The following is a 22785-nucleotide window of genomic DNA, read 5'->3' as shown; positions in this document are numbered from 1 at the left end:
GGGGAAAGGGTGTGGGGAGGGGGACACAAGCAAGGACACCAATAGCCATGACAACAAAAAAAATGGGATGGGTTTCATTTATGAGAGACACAAGCAGTATGTCTTGAGAGATCAAAATGAGGAGTATGTCCTAGACAGGCTTGGGGAGCCTGCCCCATACCCGGCCCCTGTGAGAGTTCCAATATCCCTGGGAAGGTCTGGGACTCATTGGCTGTGCTGGTTCCACGCAAGCGTCCCTTCCTGGCCACAGCTGATTGGACCAGGGGTGACCACCTGACTTTGGATGAGCCAATCAGACGCCCGGTCTCATATAAGGGTTTCACACCATGAGGACATGAGCCAGTTAGCTGTTAAAATTCTGTTCTGGAAAATCATGGCAAGCTGGAATCAGAGTCAGCGCTAGAGGCAAGTGGAGATTTTCGGGAAGCAGAAATCCTAAGTCATATTATAAAGTCAGACAGCAGAGAGGACAATAGTAAAGTGGTGCTGAGGGGCTCCTGTGACACAAGGAGGCACAAATAAAATCAGTCTCCCAGAGATGCCCATCTCAAAGTTCCAGTTACCATGAGGCCGGCCTTGCCAGTTTCTGTGAAATCTCTGTAACTTTACAAAAATCCTTTCTTTTCCTTTTACATAAACAAACTTTACAGGATAGCTGTTTCTTCTTCTGACCAAAATACTTTGTCTACATCAAAGTAAGCAATCACATTTGGAAAGAAGAGAATACTTTCCCATTGAAATGCCATCTGATGTGGCTTTGATGAAAACTCAGGATGGCACTGGGGAGCTACACGTGGAGGTAGGGATCTGGAGGCAGGATCTGGATCTCACCTCATACCCCCTTAGTCTTGCTCATCTTCACTTTCAAGGCTCAGCTCAAGGAGCACCTCTTCCAGGAAGTCCCCGCCCCTGCCATTACTCTGACCACTTCCAGCAGGCCCACCTAGCTCCTGCCTTGCTGTGTCCCCCAAGCACTAAGTGGGCATGTCCGTGTTTTAGCATGCCCCTCTGCATTGTTGCTTGTCTAGGAAACTACAAGCTTCAAGGGGTGGGGACCTAGCACAGAGCCTTGAAAAGAGTAGGTGCTCACTGCATGTTCGTGGACACCCATTTTGTTGAAGTGACCTGCATTCAATCAGTCCTCCCTGTAGTGCCTCAGAAATAAGGGAGACTGTTTACGTATCTTTAAACAGATGGCAAGCCCCGCTCTGCTCATGTCACAGAGACACCGTGGGCGGCAAATGAAGGGCTGCTTGACAAACGGTGGTATGCCACACACATGTGAGGGGCTTTTCATGAGTGAGGGGGATGGGCTGGAACTACTCAGAAAAGCAGGGGTTTTGATGGGAAGGTGGCCAGGGAGCAAGCGAGTGGTGCCATTGTCAACTGAATTCAAAGCAGTTTGACATGACCCATACAGAGCTCCCACTTCTTAAGAAGCCCTGCACCAGGCCCTGCAAGTCAAATGCCCAGGGCAGAGTCTGCCTCTGTGTCCCAACCAGTGTGGCTCAGACCTGGCAGTTTGGGAGAGGCTGACCCCTCCAACAGGTGATATCCAGGATGAGTCTGCTACTCAGAACTGGTACAGGCGGTCCCTGGACATTGCAGGTGGATTTGTCACCCTGAAGCCCTAGGTCACCGCTAGCCTTGGTCCTGACACCGTGGTTTCCTCTCCCTTCTCCAGAGCCCAAGGCTGAGACTTGAACAGGTTTACACACATGAGCCTGCTTAGGCTATTGTGCAGGGGAAATGAGAGTAAATAGGAACCAGACCACAGTTAAAGCTCTGGTCACCCATTAGCTGTGTGGACTTGGGCACGTCACTCAACCTCTCTGGGCCTGAGTTTGTTCATCCATTACATGAGGATAACAACCTCCAGCATTCTACGCTGGCAAGAGTGTTCATCCAAGTAATGCAGGCAAAGCAAATGGTCTAGTGCCTGGGTCACAGTCACCATGTGATAACTGCTATATGTGTTATGATCATGATTATCATCAATCATTGAAAGTGAGGGGGCAGAGATACGAGCAATTAGAGCTTAAGAAAAAATGTGAGAAGGGGTGCAGAGACTCAGAATGGCAGAGCCAGAAACTGGCCCTGAAGGCACCTGGTCCAGCGGGACCTCCCGGTGCCATGCCAGTATGAACGTTTGCTGCTGCCAGTGGCCGACCGAGAACTCTCTTCCTCCTGCTTCCTGAGGCAGCCATAGTGCTGACTTTGGGAAGGCCTTTTCCATAGTGAGCTGAACCTCCTTGAGACGTTGTAATCATATTTGGGCAGCCGTGGGTGCTGAGGCTGCAATGGCTTGGATGTCACTTCTGAACCCCCAGAGCTTGGTTGGGGTGAGGCAGGGAGGGGAAGGAGCGGTGGAGATGAGGCAAGGCTGGGGAGGTAATGGGGTGTTATCCTGGCCTTATAATAGGTGTCGGCCCCAAATACAGGGTGCCCCAAGCTGTAGAGATCAGCCTTAGCTCAACTCACATGATGATTCCAAAGCGGTTCCCCAGGAGGTGAGAAGTATCATCTCTCTGCTTACGGTGCTCTCGTCTTTGGAGAAAGGACAAGACCAAAATGATGAAAAGCTACAGGAAGAGAAGTGAGAACGTCAATGGGCCCTCCCTGAAGGAGGATGTGTGGGTGAGCAGAGGGCTCAGAGTGTCTGTGGCTCCTCAGAGCCCAGAGTCAGGGAGCTAGCTACACACGTCCTTGAGCTTCCAGAATGCTTTGTACTGAGCTTTCCTCTGTGTTGCCCTGAACAGGTTCAAATTTAGTCTCTCTCACATATTGACTAGAAGAGAGGCCCAGCTTCTCCGAGCCTCAGTTTCCTCACCTGTGAAAAGGAGATAACTGTCACACTGCGAATCCTTCTTTCCTTTTTGCTTTTTGAGAATTCAATCATATTCTCAGGCACTTGATGCCCTTTTTCTCTTCCTTTTACTAGAAACTTCCTGAGAACTGTCTACACTTGCTGCCTCTATTTCCTCACCTCTCATTGCTCTTCAACCCCCTAACCTGGCTTCTCCTTCCCATCCATGGAAAGAGCTATGGCCAAAGTCCAAAACTACCATGAATCCACTGGAAACTTCAAGCCCAAATCTGGCTTGATCTCTCAGCCGCATTCCAGTGTTGACCACTTCCTCCTCTGAGAAACACCCTGTTTCCTAGGCTTCCATCAACAGTGCTTTTCTGGGTTTTCTCCATTACCTCTCAGTCTCCTCTGCTGGATTATTCTTTATTCCACTACTAAAGTCGGGATTTCCTCATCATTCAGTCCAAGGATCACTCCTCTTATTAGCAGATCCTCTCACCCATGTCCATGCTTTCAATGGCCACCAATGCCCACAAGACTCAGCTTGACTCTTCAGCCCAGACCTTGTCCATGAGCTCCCCAGCTATTCATCTAACTACAGAGTTGGCACTTCTTAAATTCAGTTTGTCTTAAATGGAACTCACGATTTGCCTCCCTGCCCTGTATTTATCCACCCCAAACCCAGATCTCTTCTGGTTCTCCTTAACTAGTGAATGACAGACACTGCCATCCTTCTGGCCATGCAAGTTAGAAACCCACGTTGTCCTCAACCCTTCCTCTCCCTAACTACTCTATCCAATGCATTAGCTAGTCCTACTGTCTTACTCCCAAACATCTTGAGCTGACCACCACCCATCCAGGATGAGCTAAAATCTGAACCATCTCCTCTCTGGCCCACCTCCACCTTGATCCCCACAATGCAACGAGAGTGATCATTTCAAAACAGAATACTGATCACATAAGCTCCACGCTGGAAAGCTCCAGTTACTTCCCACTGCACTTAGAATGCAGACACCACTCCTTCACACAGAGTCCCAGAGGGCTCCACCTGGCCCAGGCCCACTCACCTCCCAGAAAACTCTACCTCAGCTCTCCACTCCAGCCATGCCAGCCCTCTCGGCTCCTCACACTCTCTGTTCCCCTCCTCCACAGGGCCTTTGCACATGCTCTCCTCTCTGCTTGAAAGGCTCTTGACTACATCTTCCAACAGACCTCAGCTGTCATTGCTTCCTTAGAAGAGCCTTTTTTGAATCCCTAAAAAACCAGTGTCCTTGACTCTTCAGCCGTTAAAAGCCTTCCTCTGCCTGTTTTTTGGTGCATAATATAAGAAAGCAAGTCAAGGAAATTCAGTTGATGTCTCTCTGCTGACCTATTCAGGCTCTCTGGGGAGTCTGTGTATGGGAGGGACCCAATTCCCCTCCTCTCTGCTCCTTGCTCTCCTCTGCCTTTACTTACTGATGGGATGAGGGAGTAATGGAGGAAGAGCTCCATGTCCACTGAGCTGACACAGGTGCCATTTAGCTGCCTGGTTCTGAAAAACAGCCAAAAAACACATTCACATCAGTCACTGCTGCAGGCATTGACCCATCAGCACTGAGCATCACTGTCAGGAGTTCAGCTTATTTACCACTAAGATCATCTTATCTTGTTTTTTGAAAGAGAGAGAGAGACACAGACAGAGAGAGAGAGGCGGAAGGAGAAGGGGGAGGGCCAGACAGAGAGGGAGAGAGAGAATCCTGACACAGGGCTCGATCTCACAACCCTGGGATCACAACCTGAGCTGAAATCAAGAGTCAGATGCTCAACTGACTGAGCCACCCAGGCACCCCAATCATCTGATCTTTGTATTTGTTATTTTATTTTTAATTTTTATTTATTGTTGAGAGAGAGAGAGAGGAGACAACAAGTGGGGGAGGGGCAGAGAGAGAGGGAGACATAGAATCCGAAGCAGGCTTCAAAGTTGGACACTCAACTGACTGAGCCACCCAGGCGCCAGAAACAAAAAGACTTCTATTTTATTCAGGAGTACTTTGATCAATCACATGATCAGGTACTATGCAACCAGTATCAGTTTGAGAAGAACATTGACTCAGTGCCTAGTAAACTCTGTTCTTGCTGCTCAGAGACTCCAATACACCCTGTCTACGTGCTCACCGGGACCCGCAGACCTGTGCTGACTCTGTCTCCCACCCCTGCAGCATGTCGGCCATCTCCCGGGCCCCATTCCCCTGCCAGCTCCTGCCTTTCCCTCAGAAGTCTCAGGGAAGACCACTCCTCTGGGGAACCCATGAGCAGGGCACACCCCCATGCCGGAGTTCTTTTAAAACCCCAGTATTCCCCAGTTATGTCTAACCATAGGTCTGAAAGACCCTAGAAGCAGTGGAGAAGGTGCAGGAACTCAGGCCATCAGAAATGTGATAGAACTGTAAAGCTCACACTTCTGCTTTTAGGAAGGTACACTGAGAACATGCATCAGTCTCCCCATCCTATATGAAACCCTCAAAATGATAAAGATGTTATTTTTTAATTTTTTAAAGCTTATTTATTTTGAGAGAGAGAGAGAGAAAACACATGAGTGGGGAGAGGCAGAGAGAGAGGGAGAGAGAGAATCCCAAGCAGGCTCCATACTGCCAGCACAGAGCCTGATGCGGGGCTCGAACCCATGAACCATGAGATCATGATCTCAGCTGAAATCAATAGTCAGAAGCCCAAATGACTGGGCCACCCAGGTGCCCCAAGATGTAATTTTTTTTTAAAAAAGAAAGAAAACAGAGATTTTGAAAGCAAGAAGGGTATCTATCGGGGGCACAGAAACTATGAGAAGACCCCGAATGATGGAGAGCAACTGGGACTAAAACAAAGAGAAAAAGAGTGAGTCAATGAGGCCAGACTGTGGGGCCACACAACGAAAGGTTCTACACTCACAGTGTAACAGGACAGGGTTGTCAGCAGCCCACGGAATGATGAACTGGGGTCTCACAGAGACCCAACTTTCTTCCCACCCCTGCTGACCAGTCAGGGGCAATGGTTGTTGTCCCCAAGAGTAGTGTATATGGGTCAGAGGTGGGGGGGCAGTGCTCTGGATCACAGATGGTCCTGCAAGGGACCAGAAGCTTCAGCTTCCAGATAGCCCCTGAGGCACCCCACCTAGTGGTACCACCTCCATCCCACTGCCCTGACAGCAGCCTTAGGACTAGTCACCCTCCACAAAGCGGGTACCCCAGTGGCCAGCTCAGCCACAAAGATGAGCACACAATCAAGAGCCATCAAACATTTGAGGAAAGATAACACCACAAAAGGGAGTCAAAAATTCAAGAAAGAGGAACTTATCCCTGAGGAGATGAAATTAATATGGAACCTCTCTGAGGTCATTGCTATAGGAAATCCTGTAGAAGCATAAATCTAGGAGTGCCTGGGTGGCTCAGTTGGTTAAGATGGGACCCTTGATTTCGGCTCAGGTCATGATTCCAATATCATGGGATCGAGCCCTGTATTGGGCTCTGCGTTGAGTGTGGAGCCTGCTTGAGATTCTCTCTCTCTCTCTCTCTCTCTCTCTCTCTCTCTCCCTTTGCCCCTCTCTCCCACTTGTGCTCTCTCTCTCTCTCTCAAAATTAATTAAAATTAAAAAAAATTTTTAAAAAGAAGCATAAATCTAGGAGGAAATAGAGGGGTGCAAAAAGCAATAGCAGGCAAAAAAAAAAAAAATCCCTGAGCACAGGATTCTAAGTAAATATACATTTAAATAAATATATATCTTTACACATAGATAACATTCTTAGACACACAAGGACTCAAAAGACCTTCTCTGGAAAAAAACAATGGAGGAAATTCTCAAGAAATAAGAAAGAGGACTCTACAACCGAAGCTGGAGGCATCGCAATCCCAGACTTCAAGATGTATTACAAAGCTGTAATCATCAAGACAGTATGGTACTGGCACAAAAAGAGACACTCAGATCAATGGAACAGAATAGAGATCCCAGAATGGACCCACAAACGTATGGCCAACTAATCTTTAACAAAGCAGGAAAGAATATACAATGGAACAAAGACAGTCTCTTCAGCAAATGGTGCTGGAAAAACTGGACAGCGACATGCATAAGAATGAATCTGAACCACTTTCTTACACCATACACAAAAATAAACTCAAAATGGATGAAAGACCTCAATGTAAGACAGGAAGCCATCAAAATCCTCAAAGAGAAAGCAGGCAAAAAACCTCTTTGACCTCAGCCAAAGCAACTTCTTACTCAACACATCTCTGGAGGCAAGGGGAAAAAAAAAAGCAAAAATGAACTACTGGGACCTCATCAAAATAAAAAGCTTCTGCACAGCAAAGAAAACAATCAGCAAAACTAAAAGGCAACTGACAGAATGGGAGAAGATATTTGCAAACGACATATAAGATAAAGGGCTAGTATCCAAAATCTATAAAGAACTTACCAAACTCAACACCCAAAAAAAAAATAATCCAGTGAAGAAATGGGCAAAAGACATGAATAGACACTTTTGCAAAGAAGACATCCAGATGGCCAGCCGACACATGAAAAAATGCTCAACATCGGGGCGCCTGGGTGGCGCAGTCGGTTAAGCGTCCGACTTCAGCCAGGTCACGATCTCGCGGTCCGTGAGTTCGAGCCCCGCGTCAGGCTCTGGGCTGATGGCTCAGAGCCTGGAGCCTGTTTCCGATTCTGTGTCTCCCTCTCTGTCTGCCCCTCCCCCATTCATGCTCTGTCTCTCTCTGTCCCAAAAATAAATAAACGTTGAAAAAAAAAATTTTTAAAATGCTCAACATCACTCATCATCACGGAAATACAGATCAAAACCACAATGAGATACAACCTCACACCTGTCAGAATGGCTAACATTAACAACTCAGGCAACCACAGATGTTGGTGAGGATGAGGAGAAAGAGGATCTCTTTTGCATTGTTGGTGGGAATGCAAACTGGTGCAGCCACTCTGGAAAACACTATGGAGGTTCCTCAAAAAATTAAAAATAGAACTACCCTATGACCCAGCAATTGCACTATGAGGTATTTATCCAAGAGATACAGGTGTGCTGTTTCGAAGGGACACATGCACCCCAATGTTTATAGCAGCACTCCCAACAGTAGCCAAATTATGGAAAGAGCCCAAATGTCCATCGACAGATGAATGAATAAAGAAGATGTGGTATATATATACAATGGGGTATTACTCAGCAATCAAAAAGAATGAAATCTTACCATTTGCAACTATGTGGATGGAACTGGAGGGTATTATGCTAAATAAAATTAGTCAGAAAAAGACAAATATCATACGACCTCACTCATATGAAGAATTTAAGATACAAAACAGATGAACATAAGGGAAGGGAAGAAAATATAATATAAAAACGGGGGGGGGGACAAAACATAAGAGACTCTTAAATATAGAGAACAAACAGAGGGTTGCTAGAGGGGCCGTGGGAGGGGGGATGGACTAAATGGGTAAGGGGCTTAAGGAATCTACTCCTGAAATCATTGTTGCACCATATGCTAACTAACATGGATGTAAGTTTAAAAAATTAATTAATTAATTAATTTTTTAAAAAGAAAGAAAGGAGTCTAGGAAGAAGAAGGATTTAAAGGCAACAGCCAACACAGAAATGAGTAAAATATCTTGTTAAATATCTAGGTAAGTAGTTATTGTGAAACAAAATGTGTGAAATGCCAATTTGGAGGTAAAATCCCATGGGGGAAGGAGCGAGCTGAGGCCAGGTGTGGATGCAGAGAGAACAGCAGGATCACATTCTCCTGTTTAGCAGGATGATGGAGAAACCTGTTTTCTCTTTCTGGGCTTTATAAGAAAAATGCAGTTCTAGGTAAGTATGTTAAAAGTACACAGGGAATTGCTGGAAGAATACAAATACAGTGTAAAACGTACATTAAAGAGTATCTATGAAAAAAAGAAAATTCAATCGCCCCAACAAACTACAGGAAGAGAAAAAAATAAAATTGAGACTAGAAGAGAAACACCACAAGAACAAAAATGTCCAAAGAATAGTAAGCCACTAACAAAGAAGAGATACAAATGCGTGATAAGTTCTTAAAACTGCAACTAGTAATAACAGTAGAAATTAAGATAAAGTGTTGTCTTATCTATTAAATTAAGAATTATTGAAAATACTACCTAGCATTACTGAAGATTAAAACAAGTTAGTATCCATTTCCTGGTAGTAAGAGTATAAACTGGTATAAACATTCTGAGGATTAATTTTGCAACATATACATGAAGAACTTTTCAAAATATGGCAGTTCCACATTAAGGAATCCTACTTCTGAAAAATATAAGTTAGGGAAATACTCAGAGAGGTGCCTAAAGATATGTACTAGAATGCCCAGATTCTTGCTCTCTTTCTCTCTCTCTATCCCTCAGTCTGTCAATCTCTCTCTTGTGTGTGTATAATGTTTGAAATGTAATATACGCTCATTGTAAAACACTCAAAATGTCTACCAATGTACAAAGTAGTAAATAAAAGTCCCTTCTCCTTCCATAACTATGCGTGTTTATAACCTCTATAATTTTAAGCAAAAATGGGATCTGACTAAACTTGATTTCTTCATCCAATCAAGCAAAGAAAATTCGTTTACTAAAGAAAGGAAATCTCTGTGTGGGTATAACAGGTCCGTCAGACTCCTCTGGATGGGTGACTGCTTGTGCAGAGTCACTGCCTGGTCTGCGTCCTGCTGGCAGGGGTGGAGAGTGGGCAGCAGCTGGGAACAGGTGAGCTCCAGGAGGGTGGACAGTGCTGCCCTCTAAGGGGCCCCAGCTGCATAGTCTGGAACCCCTGGGCTGCACTTCCTCTCCGGCAGCCACTGCAGTGAGCATATGAAACATACTGCAATCAACCCAAGTTCAAAAGCCACTGAGGCCCCTTCCCTGGTCTTTACTACTACTCATGCTGCTTCCTGGTGGGTCCAGGGCTGGTGGGGCAGGGATGCTGAAGGGTGGACAACACCTACAGGGCAGCCCCGAGACAAAACCCCCAAACGCAGAAGATCTGCTTTCCACGGATGATGCCTTGGAAAGGTGTTTATGATATACCATAAAGTGAAAGAAAATTCTTTCTTGATCCCAAGTTGTGAAGAGTGGTCATCTCTGGGTAGTGGCATTTGAGGTCATTCGACTGACTTTTTATGATTTTTTCTGAATTGCAGTACACAGAGATACGCGGCTTGACAGCTGTGTCCGTCTATTGGGAGAGCTTAGAACAGTGCCTGGCACAAAGTAGAGGCAATAAGCACGTGCTGAATGAGTGAACAGGTCGCTCTGTAATCAGGGAAAGACTAAAGGTAGTTCCTAAGCCATAAAACACCATTCTGAGGTAAAGAAGGGTGTGAAATCAGCATAAAGTGAAAACATGTATGGTTTGGGGTGGAACAAATTATAAATCTTTCATTAGTTAAAACATTCCTTTTTGAAAAATGTTTATTTTTGAGAGAGCGAGAGAGGGCGCACAAGCTAGTGGGGGAGGGGCAGAGAGAGAAGAAGACAGAGAATCCGAAGCAGGCTCTGTCTGTGCTGATAGCAGAGAGCCTGACATGAGGCTCCAACTCACGAGCTGCGAGATTATGACCTGAGCCAAAGTCAGACGCTTAACCAACTGAGACACCCAGGTGCCCTTCATTAATTAAAAAACTACTTAATTAATAAAATGCTGTGATGGCCAATCTGAGGTGTGCTATACAGCTGGTGCATCTAGATGACGGGTCGTCTGAATTCCCAGCTCCTGTCTCCAACACCCCCCTACTGATCCCCTGCCTGTGGCGGGGGGGGGGGGGTCTCTGCCCCACAATCCTTTTGCTTCCTTTGGCCCCAACATTATCCTTCCATAGTAGTAAGTTAAACATATGATAACAGCTTTCCTTGATGGATGTCACTTTAATATGTGTCACTGTGGCCTAGGAATTCTGCCATTTTAGATTACCTAATCCTTGCACGAATCTCGTGAGGCAGGTTGTGTTATCTCCTTTGTAAAACAAGGAACTGAAGCCAGGAGAGGTTTCACACCCCACAGACTCATCTCTGATTCCTAAGGTCAGCCCAGCGCCTGGCATGGAGAGGCTCAGGAATGTCTGCTGAGAGGCAGGCAAACCCTAAGAGACTCTTAAATACGGGGAACAAACTGAGGGTTGATGGAGGGAGGTGGGTGGGGGATGGGCTAACTGGGTGCCGGGCATTAAGGAAGACATTTATTGGGATGAGCACTGGGTGTTATATGTAAGTGTTGAATCACTAAATTCTACTTCTGAAACCAATACTACACTATAAGTTAACTAACTTGAACTTAAATTAAAAAAAAAAACACATTCAGGGACACCTGGGTGGCTCAGTCAGTTGAGTGCCCTACTTAAGCTCAGGTCATGATCTCACTATTCATGAGTTCGAGCCCCACATTGGGCTCTGTGCTGACAGCTCAGAGCCTGGAGCCTGCTTCAGATTCTGTGTCTCCCTCTCTCTCGGCCCCTCCCCTGCTCATGCTCTATCTCTCTCTGTCTCTCAATAATAAATAAACATTAAAAAAAAAATTAAAAAAAAAAAACATTCCAAGGGAACTTCCCTGAGGAAACTGAGGCCCAGAGAGGGCCAGTGAGCAGAAAAAGTCAGGACGCCCAGGACTATTTCAGGTGAAACTCAGTGAGTTCAGGCACCTTGTGGGCAGGCAGCTGCAGGACCTTGGTGCTCAGCACAGAGAAGGATTAGGGAAGGAGGAAGAGGTGTGTGTGCACGTATGTTGCATGTGTTTATATGTGTGTGGGTGCCTGCCTGTCCTTGTGACACCTCCAGCAATGCAGTAGTCTGTGTGTTGGGCTGTCCGCTCCTGGGCCACCCTGACCCACCTCTGGGAATCCCATCAATCCCCTGGTGCACAGCCTCCTTGCCATCCTGCCTGAGAGTTCCAGGCAGATGTAATAGTGTGTTCAGGCTGGCTTGAATCACCTTATCAGGAATTTTGCAGGCCCATTGTGAAACACCAGCACTGTTAAAAACTAAATTATATAAACTTATAATTAAATAAGTTATGCTAAAAAGAAAGGTAGCAAAGATTCAAAACCCATCACTTTCTAATGATTATACTATTATCTATGCTCCTGAAGTTATTTACATCTCTTGCATGTGAGTGATGGAAACTATGTTATGGCGTGCTACTGAGTTATCTCTTTCCACACCCATATTCAGCGACTTCATGTATGCACCTTGAAACTGGCCACAGCGGGAATATTTACACCATGCAAATAGGCCAGACACTACAAATCAGGGCTTGCTTTATTGTTTTGTAGATTGTCTATAAAGTGACAGAGAAGGGGCACCTGGGTGGCTCAGTCGGTTAAGCGTCTGAGTCTTGGTTTCCACACAGGTCGTGATCTCACAGTTCATGAGTTCGAGCCCCGCATCAGGCTCCGTGCTGACGGTGCAGAGCTTGCTTGGGATTCTCTCTCTCCCTCTCTGTCTCTGCCCCCCCACCCTGCGTGCACTCTCCCTCTCTCTCAAAAATAAATAAACATTTTAAAAAAGTGACAGAGAAAATGTTAATAATGCAGCTTACATTTAAACCTGTTTGTAGCTATTACACTGTGAATAACAGGAAAAAAAAATTGAAGAAGTATTCTCTCAGAATTCAAAAACTCTTATCCTATCTAGGAAATAGTTTCTGTCGATTGATGAATGAGGGAAGTTTTGACCTAACCCTTGCCTTCATTGTTTCACATTTGTCTTACTCATTAGTGTAAATAAAAATACCAAATAACATTCATGTTGAAACTATGCTCATTCATCAACTACAGGTTGGCTATAGATAAAAGAGTTGAGTAAAAATCGATGAAAGCATTCCGCAAGAATTAATTGATTCTATGGAACCTGTAATAAAGAGCATTGTATATTTCATTACCTGTGAGTTGTGTGATACATCCATTATATCAGTATAATTTATATTAAATATATATATGTATTTTTCTCAGACAGCCAGTTGTTACACATTCCTGGCACACCACTGGGCTGATGTGGCCCTGGCTCTGGGCACAGACAAAAATAAGGAGGCTGTTCAAGTTTGTAAACTGGTCTGAATATAAACTAAGCTTTGGGAGAAAGGTAAGTTTAGAGGAAAAAACACAGGACAGAGCCAGTGCTCCAACCAACCCTCTTCTCCCATGCTCTGCAAAATGAGGAGTTTGGCCCCGTTCAGTGTTTTTAAGTTTTCTGACTACGAGTCATAGCTGTGGTCAAGTACACACTATAGCCATGACCCAGTTCATGTGTGTGCGTGTACACACAGCCGTGCACAAACATGCAGAACAAATTTTCGTAACACAATACCCTTCATATCCTCTACTATTTTTAATCTGATTCAATTCTATTCATTTTGTTCTGGTCCATTCCATTTTGTAAAGTGCTGGTCATAACCGTTAAATTAATTTTACAGCCCACTAATGGTTGTCCATCAGCCGTTTGAAACCCTGACCATGAGGTGATTGCCGGGCCTGGGGCGCACCATCCCCGAAGGCCTCTGACTCACTGCACCTTCTGCAAGTATTTGTCCTTGTACGGAGGGGTTCCCAAACACCAGGCCTTGCTCTGACGTGTAATAGCAGGTGAGGTCATCTGGAAACTCTTTAGCCCTTATCACCTGCCCTTCGGGGTGTTGCACCAGCCTCCTGCCCTGGCTCCTCTCCCTGGTGCCAGAGTCCGTCCCTCCAGCCTCTTTGGGAAGGACCCCCCACCCCCACTCCTTAGCCTCATCGCTCTCTGGCACTCATCACTTCCTGCTGCAGGGGCCTTCTTCAGGCCTCGGCGTTCACTTTTAGCCTGGGCTGTTCCAAAGCAAGGAGCATTTCACTCAGCTTTAAACTCCAACCATCTTCCACTCCAGCCCTACCCCCAGCTTCTGACTTGGGACAGGTACATACATAACAAATCCAAGTAGGTGCCGAATGAATGAATGAATGAATGAAAAGATGGAAGGAAGGAAGGAAGGAAGGAAGGAAGGAAGGAAGGAAGGAAGGAAGGAAGGAAGGGGGAGGAGGGGAGGGAGACTGAGAAACCGGCAGTGCTGGGTGCGGTGGACACGCGTATGGCACAGCTGCCTCCTGTCCACCCCTGAGATAGAACATTCATCCACTCAGTCAGGATCACAGACACCCACCTGGTCACCTAGAAGCTCTGGAATCCAGCCCCTTCAGAGGCTTGAATGCCTTTTAGGACGTTCCCCAGCCCCACACCCACACTCGGGCAGCACTTCCAGGGGTAGGAATCCTCTCCAACCCTTCCATCTCACGGGGCCTAGAGGAAAAGCACAGGGAGCCAGGCAGACCTGAGAGCGAGCCCAGCCCCCTCCCCCCACCCCCCAGCAGCCGTGTGATGGTGGGTGAGCCATGCCTTCTCCGGGCCTTACTCTCCTCCTCCTGAAAGTGGATCTAATGCCTCCTTTCCAGGCTGCCTGATGATCAGACACAGTGAGAGTCAAGTGCTCGCCTCATGCTCAATGAGAACTGATCTTCTTTTCCATCCCCTTCCCACTTCTGCACAGCTCTGACCAAAGATAAGGGATTTGCCTTATGTTGGGCTGAAAAGGAACTCTCCCAGGCTCCATTTCTACCTCCTCAGATCCCAGACCCTGTCTGCTCCTCTGTCCCTGGAGAGTCTGCTGCCAGCCCTTCCCAATCCAGTGCATGGCATGGGCAGCCAGCCCGGCCCCCCGCGAGGCACCGGGGTGTCGGGGACTCTTCTGCCCTTGGCCCCTGACCCTGCAGTGAGCTGAATCGAAGTCCTTCACCTGGTTAACCAGTAGCCATGGCAGCTGCCCACGCCTGACCCCATGACCCGTCTCCCATTTCCATGCTGCTGGCAGGGTGACCTAAAGCACAGCACCTTTGCCCAGAATAGCCCCGCCACCCTCCAGACCCACCCGCTTCTGAGACCCTCATGTAAGAGGACTGGCCGGGAACAACTGCCTCCAGGCCACCTGGCTCTGCTGCTGAGCGCCTTGGCTCCTTAGGCTCAGAGGGCCTGCGGGTCTCAGTCTGGCCACTTGTGAATGGAGAAGGCTGAACTGCTTGGGACACAGCCCACTGTCATAGCAGCCAGGCCACTGCTTAGAAGTGTCTTTTCCTGGGTCTGTGTCCCCACTGGATGGGGGGCTCCATGGGGACGGAGACCCTTCTCATGCATCTCCGCATGCCCAGCTCCTGGCCCAGCATGTGGCACCAGTAGGTGCTCACTAACGTTCCCTAAGTGGGTAGAGGGACAGATAACATTTCTCAAGGGCCCACTGTGCCCCAAACTATGCTTTAGGGGCTACACATTTATTAACTAACTTCATCCTCCTGACAGTCCTGTGACAGAGGTACTATTATCAGCCCATTTCACAGATAAGAAAACTGTGGCACTGAATGATCAGGAAGCTCATCCAAGCCTACTCAGCTAATAAGTGGAGGAGCCAGCAGGACTTGAACCCTAGCAATGTGGACCCTCACATAGGTACTTTCTGACTCACATTCTAGGACCTTTCAATGTAATTTTCCACTTCTGTGGCCAGGGTAATGTGGATTCTGTCAGATGAAGACGAGAGGCTCATGGGGGCTTGTGAAGAGCTGACTTTGTGTGTGGGTCATTTGTGCACAGCTTCTAGAATTCCATGGGGGAAAGCAAACTTCCTTTCAAAACTGAAATCCATGATGAGATGCTGGGTTGCCTGGAAGAGGGGGTGCCCCTGAAACAAGACTGGCCATGGAATCTGGCAATGGGAATATGTACATGAGTTTAATATACTAGTCCCTCTTCTTTTGTATAAATATACATACTTCCAATTTTAAAACTTTAAATTGTTTAAATAAGATAAAATTAAGCCCAGGACTATCATAAAACCCACACAGGCAGCCACCTTGCCGATAGATCTCTTGTTTTCTTCCCAGCCCCACAACCCCACTTCAGGCCTGCCTCTGACAGCCTTTCCAGAAAGTCCTATGTGTCTTCTGTGTGATTCCCTCTTACTCCTTGATGCTTTGTCTCTGTTACTTTCTGTGACTCTCTGGGAATCAGGAGAAATACATACACATCCTGTTTTTATTCCATTTTTTTCCCCCAGGGCTATCTCCTCTGTGTGTCCAAATCCATTTCCTTCTCTTTGGCCTTGACTGTGCCCGTTCATTTTGACCTTGTTGTACCACCAGAAATGGTCAGCCTTAGGTCAGAAACCTCCTTTTGAGGGCATGTATGGGGTGTTTTCATGCTCAAGTGAGACCTCAGATCTGTCTAGAGGGAAGAGCCTGGGATTTGGAATCAAAGAACTTGCAACCTGGGGTGAATCATCTGTCCTTCTGAAGCCTCAGTTGCTTGTCTGTGGAATGGGTGGAATTCCATCACTTCCCTGTATTATTTAAAGAATGGGTATGGGGGTGCCTGGGTGGCTCAGTCAGTTAAGCGTCAGACTCTTGATTTCGGCTCAGGTCATGATCTCACGGTTCATGGGATCGAGCCCTGTCATAGGGCTCTCACTGACAGTGCAGAGCCTGCTTGGGATTTTCTCTCCTTCTATCTCTCTCTGCCCCTCTCCCACTCATGTGCACACACAAGCACTCCCTCTCTCTCTCTCTCAAGATAAATAAACTTTAAAGAAATTTTTTTTAAAAGAACGGGTATGAAAGGTGCCTTGTTAACTGAGGCCTGCATCCCCCTTCCCTGCAGCTGCTTCTCCCAGATGCTGTTCCACAAGCTAGAGGTAGATTTCAAGCAGCAGCCTGGCCCCCAGGGGAGCCCGGGGGCACTCTCCTAGGGTAGCACCAGCATTATTGAGAGACACAGAAGCCATTGTACAAAAAAGCTGGACACCCTGGCTGGGTGCCCCGGGTCCACCAGTGTCTCAGAGAGACAGAATCAGCTTGGCCAGGTTGGGAACAGAGCTCTCTACTGGGGCATGAGCCATGGGATGGTCCCCTGTGCCAAGCTACGGGCACCATGGGAAAGACTGGGGCTTTACGGTCCACACAGCGTTCTCATCCCCGAGGTCTTGCTGGATCCTTAGAGAGCGAGGTTCAGAAACAGGATGTCACTTGTCCATAGGGGGACTCAAACACAGATACTAACGTGAAGCTGTGAGGATCAGAGATGAGGTATTAATTGGTCTTTTGTGTCTTTATTCCATTTTCTCCCATGACCCCCCTGTTTGTCCCTCTGTGTCCAGGTCTCTGCTTCCTCTCCTCTGCTTTCAGCTTGCCCATTCATTTTGAGCTTACTGCAAAGCTAGGAATGGTCAGCCTGGCTGGGCACCCTGCTTCAGACGGTGACTATGGGGGGGTGTTGCACCCATGTCTGAGAAGTTCAGAGAGAGTTGACACAAAAAAATGTATGACTGAGGAAGATAAAAGCCCCTTTTTGTACTCCCTACTCTATTAAACGTCCAATAAAGCAACGTTCATTTTCATTTCTTCTCCCTTAATAAAATAACAGTAATATTAGGTACCGTTTATTGAAGGTTCATCCCGTGCTAGGCATGGGGCTACGGTTTTATAGTTATCATCTCACTTAATCCTTTCACAGCCTGTGCAGCAAGGACTATTATTCCCACCTCATGGATGGGAAAACTGAGGCTTCGGAGAGGTGAAGTAAATACCCATAGTCACTCAGCTTGCAAGTGGCAGAGCTGGAATTTGAAACCTTCGTATATTTTCTAAACAGGAAACAGACTCACACATTAAAATTACATGAAGACATTGATAAAGGTTCTGTGTCTGGGGTCCTCAGAGAAGACAGTGACCCCCTACTCTTCACTGGGCAGACAAATCTGGACGATGTGCTCAGGCCTGAGCCCTGCCCTGTAAGAAGAGCCGGACAAGCCAGCCTGGGATCCGGGGAGATGACCATGATACAGAGGCGGTCCTGGGAGGAGTGCATGGAGGCCGTGGAGGGCATGGGGCTGATTTTGAAAGAATGTCCGCGGCCCAGAGGGTACCGGGCCCATGGGGTGGGCCACATTCTCGGGGTCCAGCTCAGACTTTTATTCTGAGTCCAGACCTTATAGCCAATTGCCTGCCTCCTGGTCATCTTGTTTGGGATGTCCCGTGGCACTCCAGTCTAACATGTCCCAACTGAACAGTCCTGCCAATCTGTTCCTCCTTGGGGAACCTCATGTCAGGAATGGCACCACTGTCCACCCATTAGGCCAAGCCAGAGACGCAGAGGCACGCTCTCCAACACACCCCCAGATCAAGCCCTGTCAGGTAGACCCTCCAGTCCCTGCTGAATCCAGACATGTCTCCGTCCCCAAAGCCACCACCACAGTCTAGGCTCCCCTCACCCTCACCCGGACTTCAGGGTCAAATCCCTGCCACGTCCCATACCTCCCGCACTGCCCCCTCATCCCTCCTCCACCCCGTGACCAGAGGGACCTTCCTGAAGTCCACATCCAGCCACACACCCCTGCTCCCTCTTAGCCCTTCCCTCCTAGCCCAAGGAGCCCAGCTGGAATGAGGGGAGAAAGAGACCAGTGCCCTCAGGCTTCCTAATTCGTGTCCCCCAGCACCTAGCTGACTCTCCTTTCCATCCACCTGTCCTTCAGGCCACCCTCTGGTCTATTTCCTGTCCCATGTCCTTCTCCACCCACTGCCCTCACGCTTTGTCCCTCCTTCCCTGTGCCCAGGACTCCAGGTACAGGTATGCCCCACTTTTCAAAAGTTTACATTATGCTACTTTGCTTTTATAAACGACATACACTACTACTTGTTTTCACTAACCGAAAGAAATCCAAAGAGGATTTTCCCCTTTATGACAAAAGGCCAAAAGCAAAAATAGTGTTCGGTGTTTGTTTTACAAAGAGCCATTATAGAAGCAGCAGGCACCCCAGTAGGGAGATGGGTCCCACCAAGCTCCTTCCCCAGGGAGCACACTCAGCATCTCCATCAAGCCGCCAGAGCTTTGAACTGTCTGTGAGCATTGGTACTTCATCTCCATCTATTTTTGTGCACCTGTTGGCAAGATGTGTCCGAAGGCAACAGAAAAGCCTAAGAGAGGTTATTTTTGGGGTCTGGGAATGCTCAAAAATGTTTCCACGTAATGGCTTGATAGCATTCTGGCTCATGAAAGGTTTCATAGGAAGGAAGCTCTACCCGCAGACAGTGGGGAAACCCTCATCTGCTTTCCCAAGGGACTCCCATTAGACAGTCTAGACTCCATCTGTCTTTCCATGATGCCTCTCCTGTCTCTCACCCTCCATGGCATCCCTAGATGATCTGACCAGACACACGACGACACCAGAAAGTGACAGTTCTACTTTCTGTCATATTTTGGGCTAGTCTTTTCAGGTCTTTTAAGATTTAAGTAAGATTAAAAAAATTTTTTTAATTAAATATTTAAGTTTCAGTGTTTGGCTGGAGACAAGTTTCAATGTGAGAATTCTTAATTCCTGGCATTTGTACAGGACTTCACAGACTTCAAATCCTTTCACATTCTTTTTTCACGTGATCTTCACAAAGCTGGGGTTATTACACTTGATTTATAGGTGAAGAAACTGAGGTTTTCAGATTTCCCAGAAACTACAGAGCCAGGATTCCAACTCAGGTCTTTCAACACCGTATCTGGGCTCTTCCCATTCTACTCTGGCTCCAAACTGAAGATAAGCAGAAACCTGTTCATTGACCCAGGAACCCATCCATGGTTTATTCCCACATATATAAACCTAACTAAACCTATAAACCAACTATAACCACATATATATAACCCACATATATAAACCTAACTAAACCTATAAACCAACTAAACCTATGCCTTTCTCCCAGCTTCCATGAATCACCGACATCAAAGAAGACAGTTGCCATGAACATGTGGTTGTCCTGTGTGACTTGTGTGTTCTGTGTGTCCTGTGTGACCTGATAACTCACCTGGAGTTTGCAGAAATCATCTTGGTGGGAAAGCACTGCCTGTGGTCCCAGTGAGCGATCTCCTTCTCTGGATTGTTCTTTGAGTTTCTCTGGCCTCTTGGTTATTGACTGCTTCTGATATTCTGGTGTTCTGCCCAGTTCTCTTCACAGCACCCAAAAACCTCAGAGAAAAGGCAAACATCCAGTCAAATATTTACCAGAGAAATGGAAGCAGGCAGGCGGCCTTCTTCCTTGTTTCAGAACATAACTGGTTATTTTTCTGCCCTTCCTCCTCTTCTCCTGCAAAGCAGGAACATCCCTCCTATTTCCTCTCTCCTGGACACTTGCTATCTCTTTTAGCCCCCTCGTGTGGGCAGTGGGCCCCCTGAGCTATCAGAACTTTGCCCAGCAGCAAAGGCCTCTTTGGCTAGCTATAAAAATTATGACAGGTAATAAAGTAGGACTCTGCCTCAAGGCAATAAAGTGGGAAACTAGGACCACGGGCTTCAAGATTCTCCTTGGAAACAAGGTCATCCATTGCTGAGAGAAGAGGCTGGAGACAAGTTCAAAACTGAACCCCACCCATGCAACAGAACCAGCTAGCTGTCCACCAGGATTCCTGTTCCCTTTTCATAAAGTGAGGCTGCTGCTTGGAAGCATCTGTCCAGCCAGGGCCACACTCCCCAGGCCCCGGCATCTAGGAACAGACACGGGACTAAGGCTCATCAATGGAATGTGAGCAGAGATGATAGGAGTTACTTCTGGGCCAAAGCAAGTGTGTCTTTACTACCTTCTTCTCCATCTGCTGGTTTTGGACTCAAACACCCTAAAGCAATGGGATGGAAGGAGACTGGGTTCCTGAGTCACTATGTAGAGGAATCTGTCCTCTGCACCAACTGTCCTCTCACACACTGGTCCGTGAGCAAGAAATGAAGTTCTACTGCAATAAGCCAGCAAGCGTGGGCTTCTTCATTATAGCAAATGTTGCCCTAGCTGATGCGGCACAGAATATGGAGGGCTTGTAAGCATCATGGGGTCCAAGTCCTTTATTTGAAGGGCAAGCAAACTAAGGCTTAGGAGGGGAAGTGTACTCACGGGATTGGCCAAGCCTCAGAAAGCCTGCCATGCCCGCAGAGCTGTGCCAAGGGCATGAGCAGACGCCCTGGTGCCACAGGACTCTGCCCCAGGGCACTGCCCACCGGACCAGGTGCCGGGCCCAAGAGCAGCCTGTCATAAACTATGTCAACCTATTATCTGTGATGGACACTCTGCCCAGCAGACCATCTGTCTTGGGAGGCTGACCTTGAGACACAGAGCAAGAGTTAAGCACTTGTCAGTGGGACCAAGAACCAAATAACACACACAGAGATGCAGGAATATAAGGCGTGGCTGCATCCTGATAGGGGCAGAGCATGCCTCTTGCTGCTGAGGATGAATTAAGATTTCCCAGTTACCACAATGGCCATGGATTCTCAATGGCCACACTGTTCCCAAATGATCTTCCAGGCCAAACGGGAACTAGACCCCAGATGTCCCCGTCTGTCAGTTCACCACATCCATCAGCTCCTAGGCCAGGTAATGGCCCCGCCACGCTCTCATCCCCCATAAGTTTTCTGTGGCTCCTCCCCTGGTCTCGCTCCATTCATTCTGCCTCCCAGTGGTTCTCACCCATCCCTTCACCTCTGTATGGGAGGGCTGGCTTCCTCCTTTCCCTTCCGTCTGCTCGGAGGAGGTGGTGTTCGGAATGGTGCAGCCACAATGCAGAAGGAGCCTGGGGCCCTGCATCAACACTAGAAGACAAGGACCTTCCTCACCCTTGCCAAGCGCCCTCCCATGGCCTGCACTCCTGCCCCTGGCATTCCAAACCTTCCAAGGAGTTGCTTCAACCTGCTTTTCCAGCCTGATCTCCACTAGTTTCCTGCACACATTACACTTTTTGTGAGTTGCCAATCTGTCACTAAACGCAGCCTTTCACACTTCTCTGGATCTTTCAGAAGGAACAGAGTCCACTCAAGTTGCCTTTAGCCAGCTGGGTTTCCTAATACTCCCCCACAGGTGTTTGGGACCCAACCTGGGAATGAGCTAGAAACTGAAGCCACTCTTGGGAACGGTCCCTCCACGCCCGTGGCTGAGGGGTCTTTCTCGTCTCTCTCTCTCTCTCTTCCTTTTGGCATTTTTGCTTCAATCTCTTTTATGGTTCAGCACATTTGCTTTTTTATGGTTTCTGCTCTTTTGTGGCTTCAACTCACCACTGCTGACTACCCCCCTCCTTTGCAGGGTCCCCCAGTTCTAACCGATAACAGAAAAGCTCTGCCCCCGTTTCTCTTTATCCCCACGTAGGTCACAGGCCAGTCTATGTTCTTCTGTCTTTGGTTCAGTCTTACAGCCCTTTCTTACTTTGCTAAGGGCTGCCATAAAAAATACCACCACAGAGTGGGGCTTACCCAACAGAAATTTATTCTTTCACAATTCTGGAAGCTAGGTGTCCAAGATCAAGGTATCAGCAAGTTTGGTTTCTATTGAGGCCTCTCAGTTTGGCTTGCAGAGTGCTGCCTTCTCACTGTCCTCACGTGGCCTTTCCCCTGTACCTGTGTGTCCCTGGTGTCTTCATTTCCTCTTCTTAGGAGGACACAAATCAGATTGGATTTGGCCCATCCTAGTGGCCTCATTTTAACTACTTCTTTAGAAGTTCCAATCTTCAAACACACCCTAAAATACTGGGGTTAGGGCTTCAACATGTGAATTGGAGGGGCGGACATAATTCAGTCCATAACACCCCTGGTCTGATCACCTATGGTAGAGTGGGAGAGGATCATGCAGGGAGCAAACAGACACCACAACTGACAAGTTCAGGCCATATGTGTTTGATCTCTTCACTCCTACGTGGACCACCTTCTCCCCTCCTGCTTATCACCAGCGTTTTTGTTCAGTAAGTCCTAGTTCAAGCATAATAGCTGTCACCAAGTGTCTCCTGGTCACTATGGTGCAATCTTCCTTTTCTTGATGTGGTCTACATCTCTTTTATGGCACATATGGAGGCCTTCTTTATTTGCTACGTAACACATATTTATGGAGAAGCACTCAGCTGCAGGGATTTTGAGTGCGAA

The 22785-nt window shown here is 47.4% G+C and overlaps 1 protein-coding gene across 1 annotated transcript in view; it reads right to left on the bottom strand.

Moving 5' to 3' along the window:
• The window catches only part of LOC124524414 (stimulated by retinoic acid gene 6 protein-like), a 37934-nt gene extending 32915 nt beyond the window's left edge, over window positions 1-5019 (bottom strand). The window contains exons 1-3 of the mRNA XM_047096689.1: window positions 5000-5019; window positions 4265-4340; window positions 2482-2582 (exon numbers count right to left, since the gene is read on the bottom strand). Of these exons, the coding sequence (XP_046952645.1) occupies window positions 2482-2582; window positions 4265-4340; window positions 5000-5019 (197 nt within the window). The remainder of the gene's footprint in view (window positions 1-2481; window positions 2583-4264; window positions 4341-4999) is intronic.
• Between the last annotated feature and the right edge of the window lie 17766 nt (window positions 5020-22785).

The sequence above is a fragment of the Lynx rufus genome, unplaced genomic scaffold, assembly GCF_022079265.1.
Source record: "Lynx rufus isolate CCGP_SWC_20201006 ecotype Redwood Valley unplaced genomic scaffold, mLynRuf1.p SCAF_10, whole genome shotgun sequence".
In the NCBI taxonomy this organism is placed as follows: Eukaryota; Metazoa; Chordata; class Mammalia; order Carnivora; family Felidae; genus Lynx; species Lynx rufus.
Note: the sequence above shows the minus strand (reverse complement) of the source record. Positions and strands in the feature narration are given on the sequence as shown.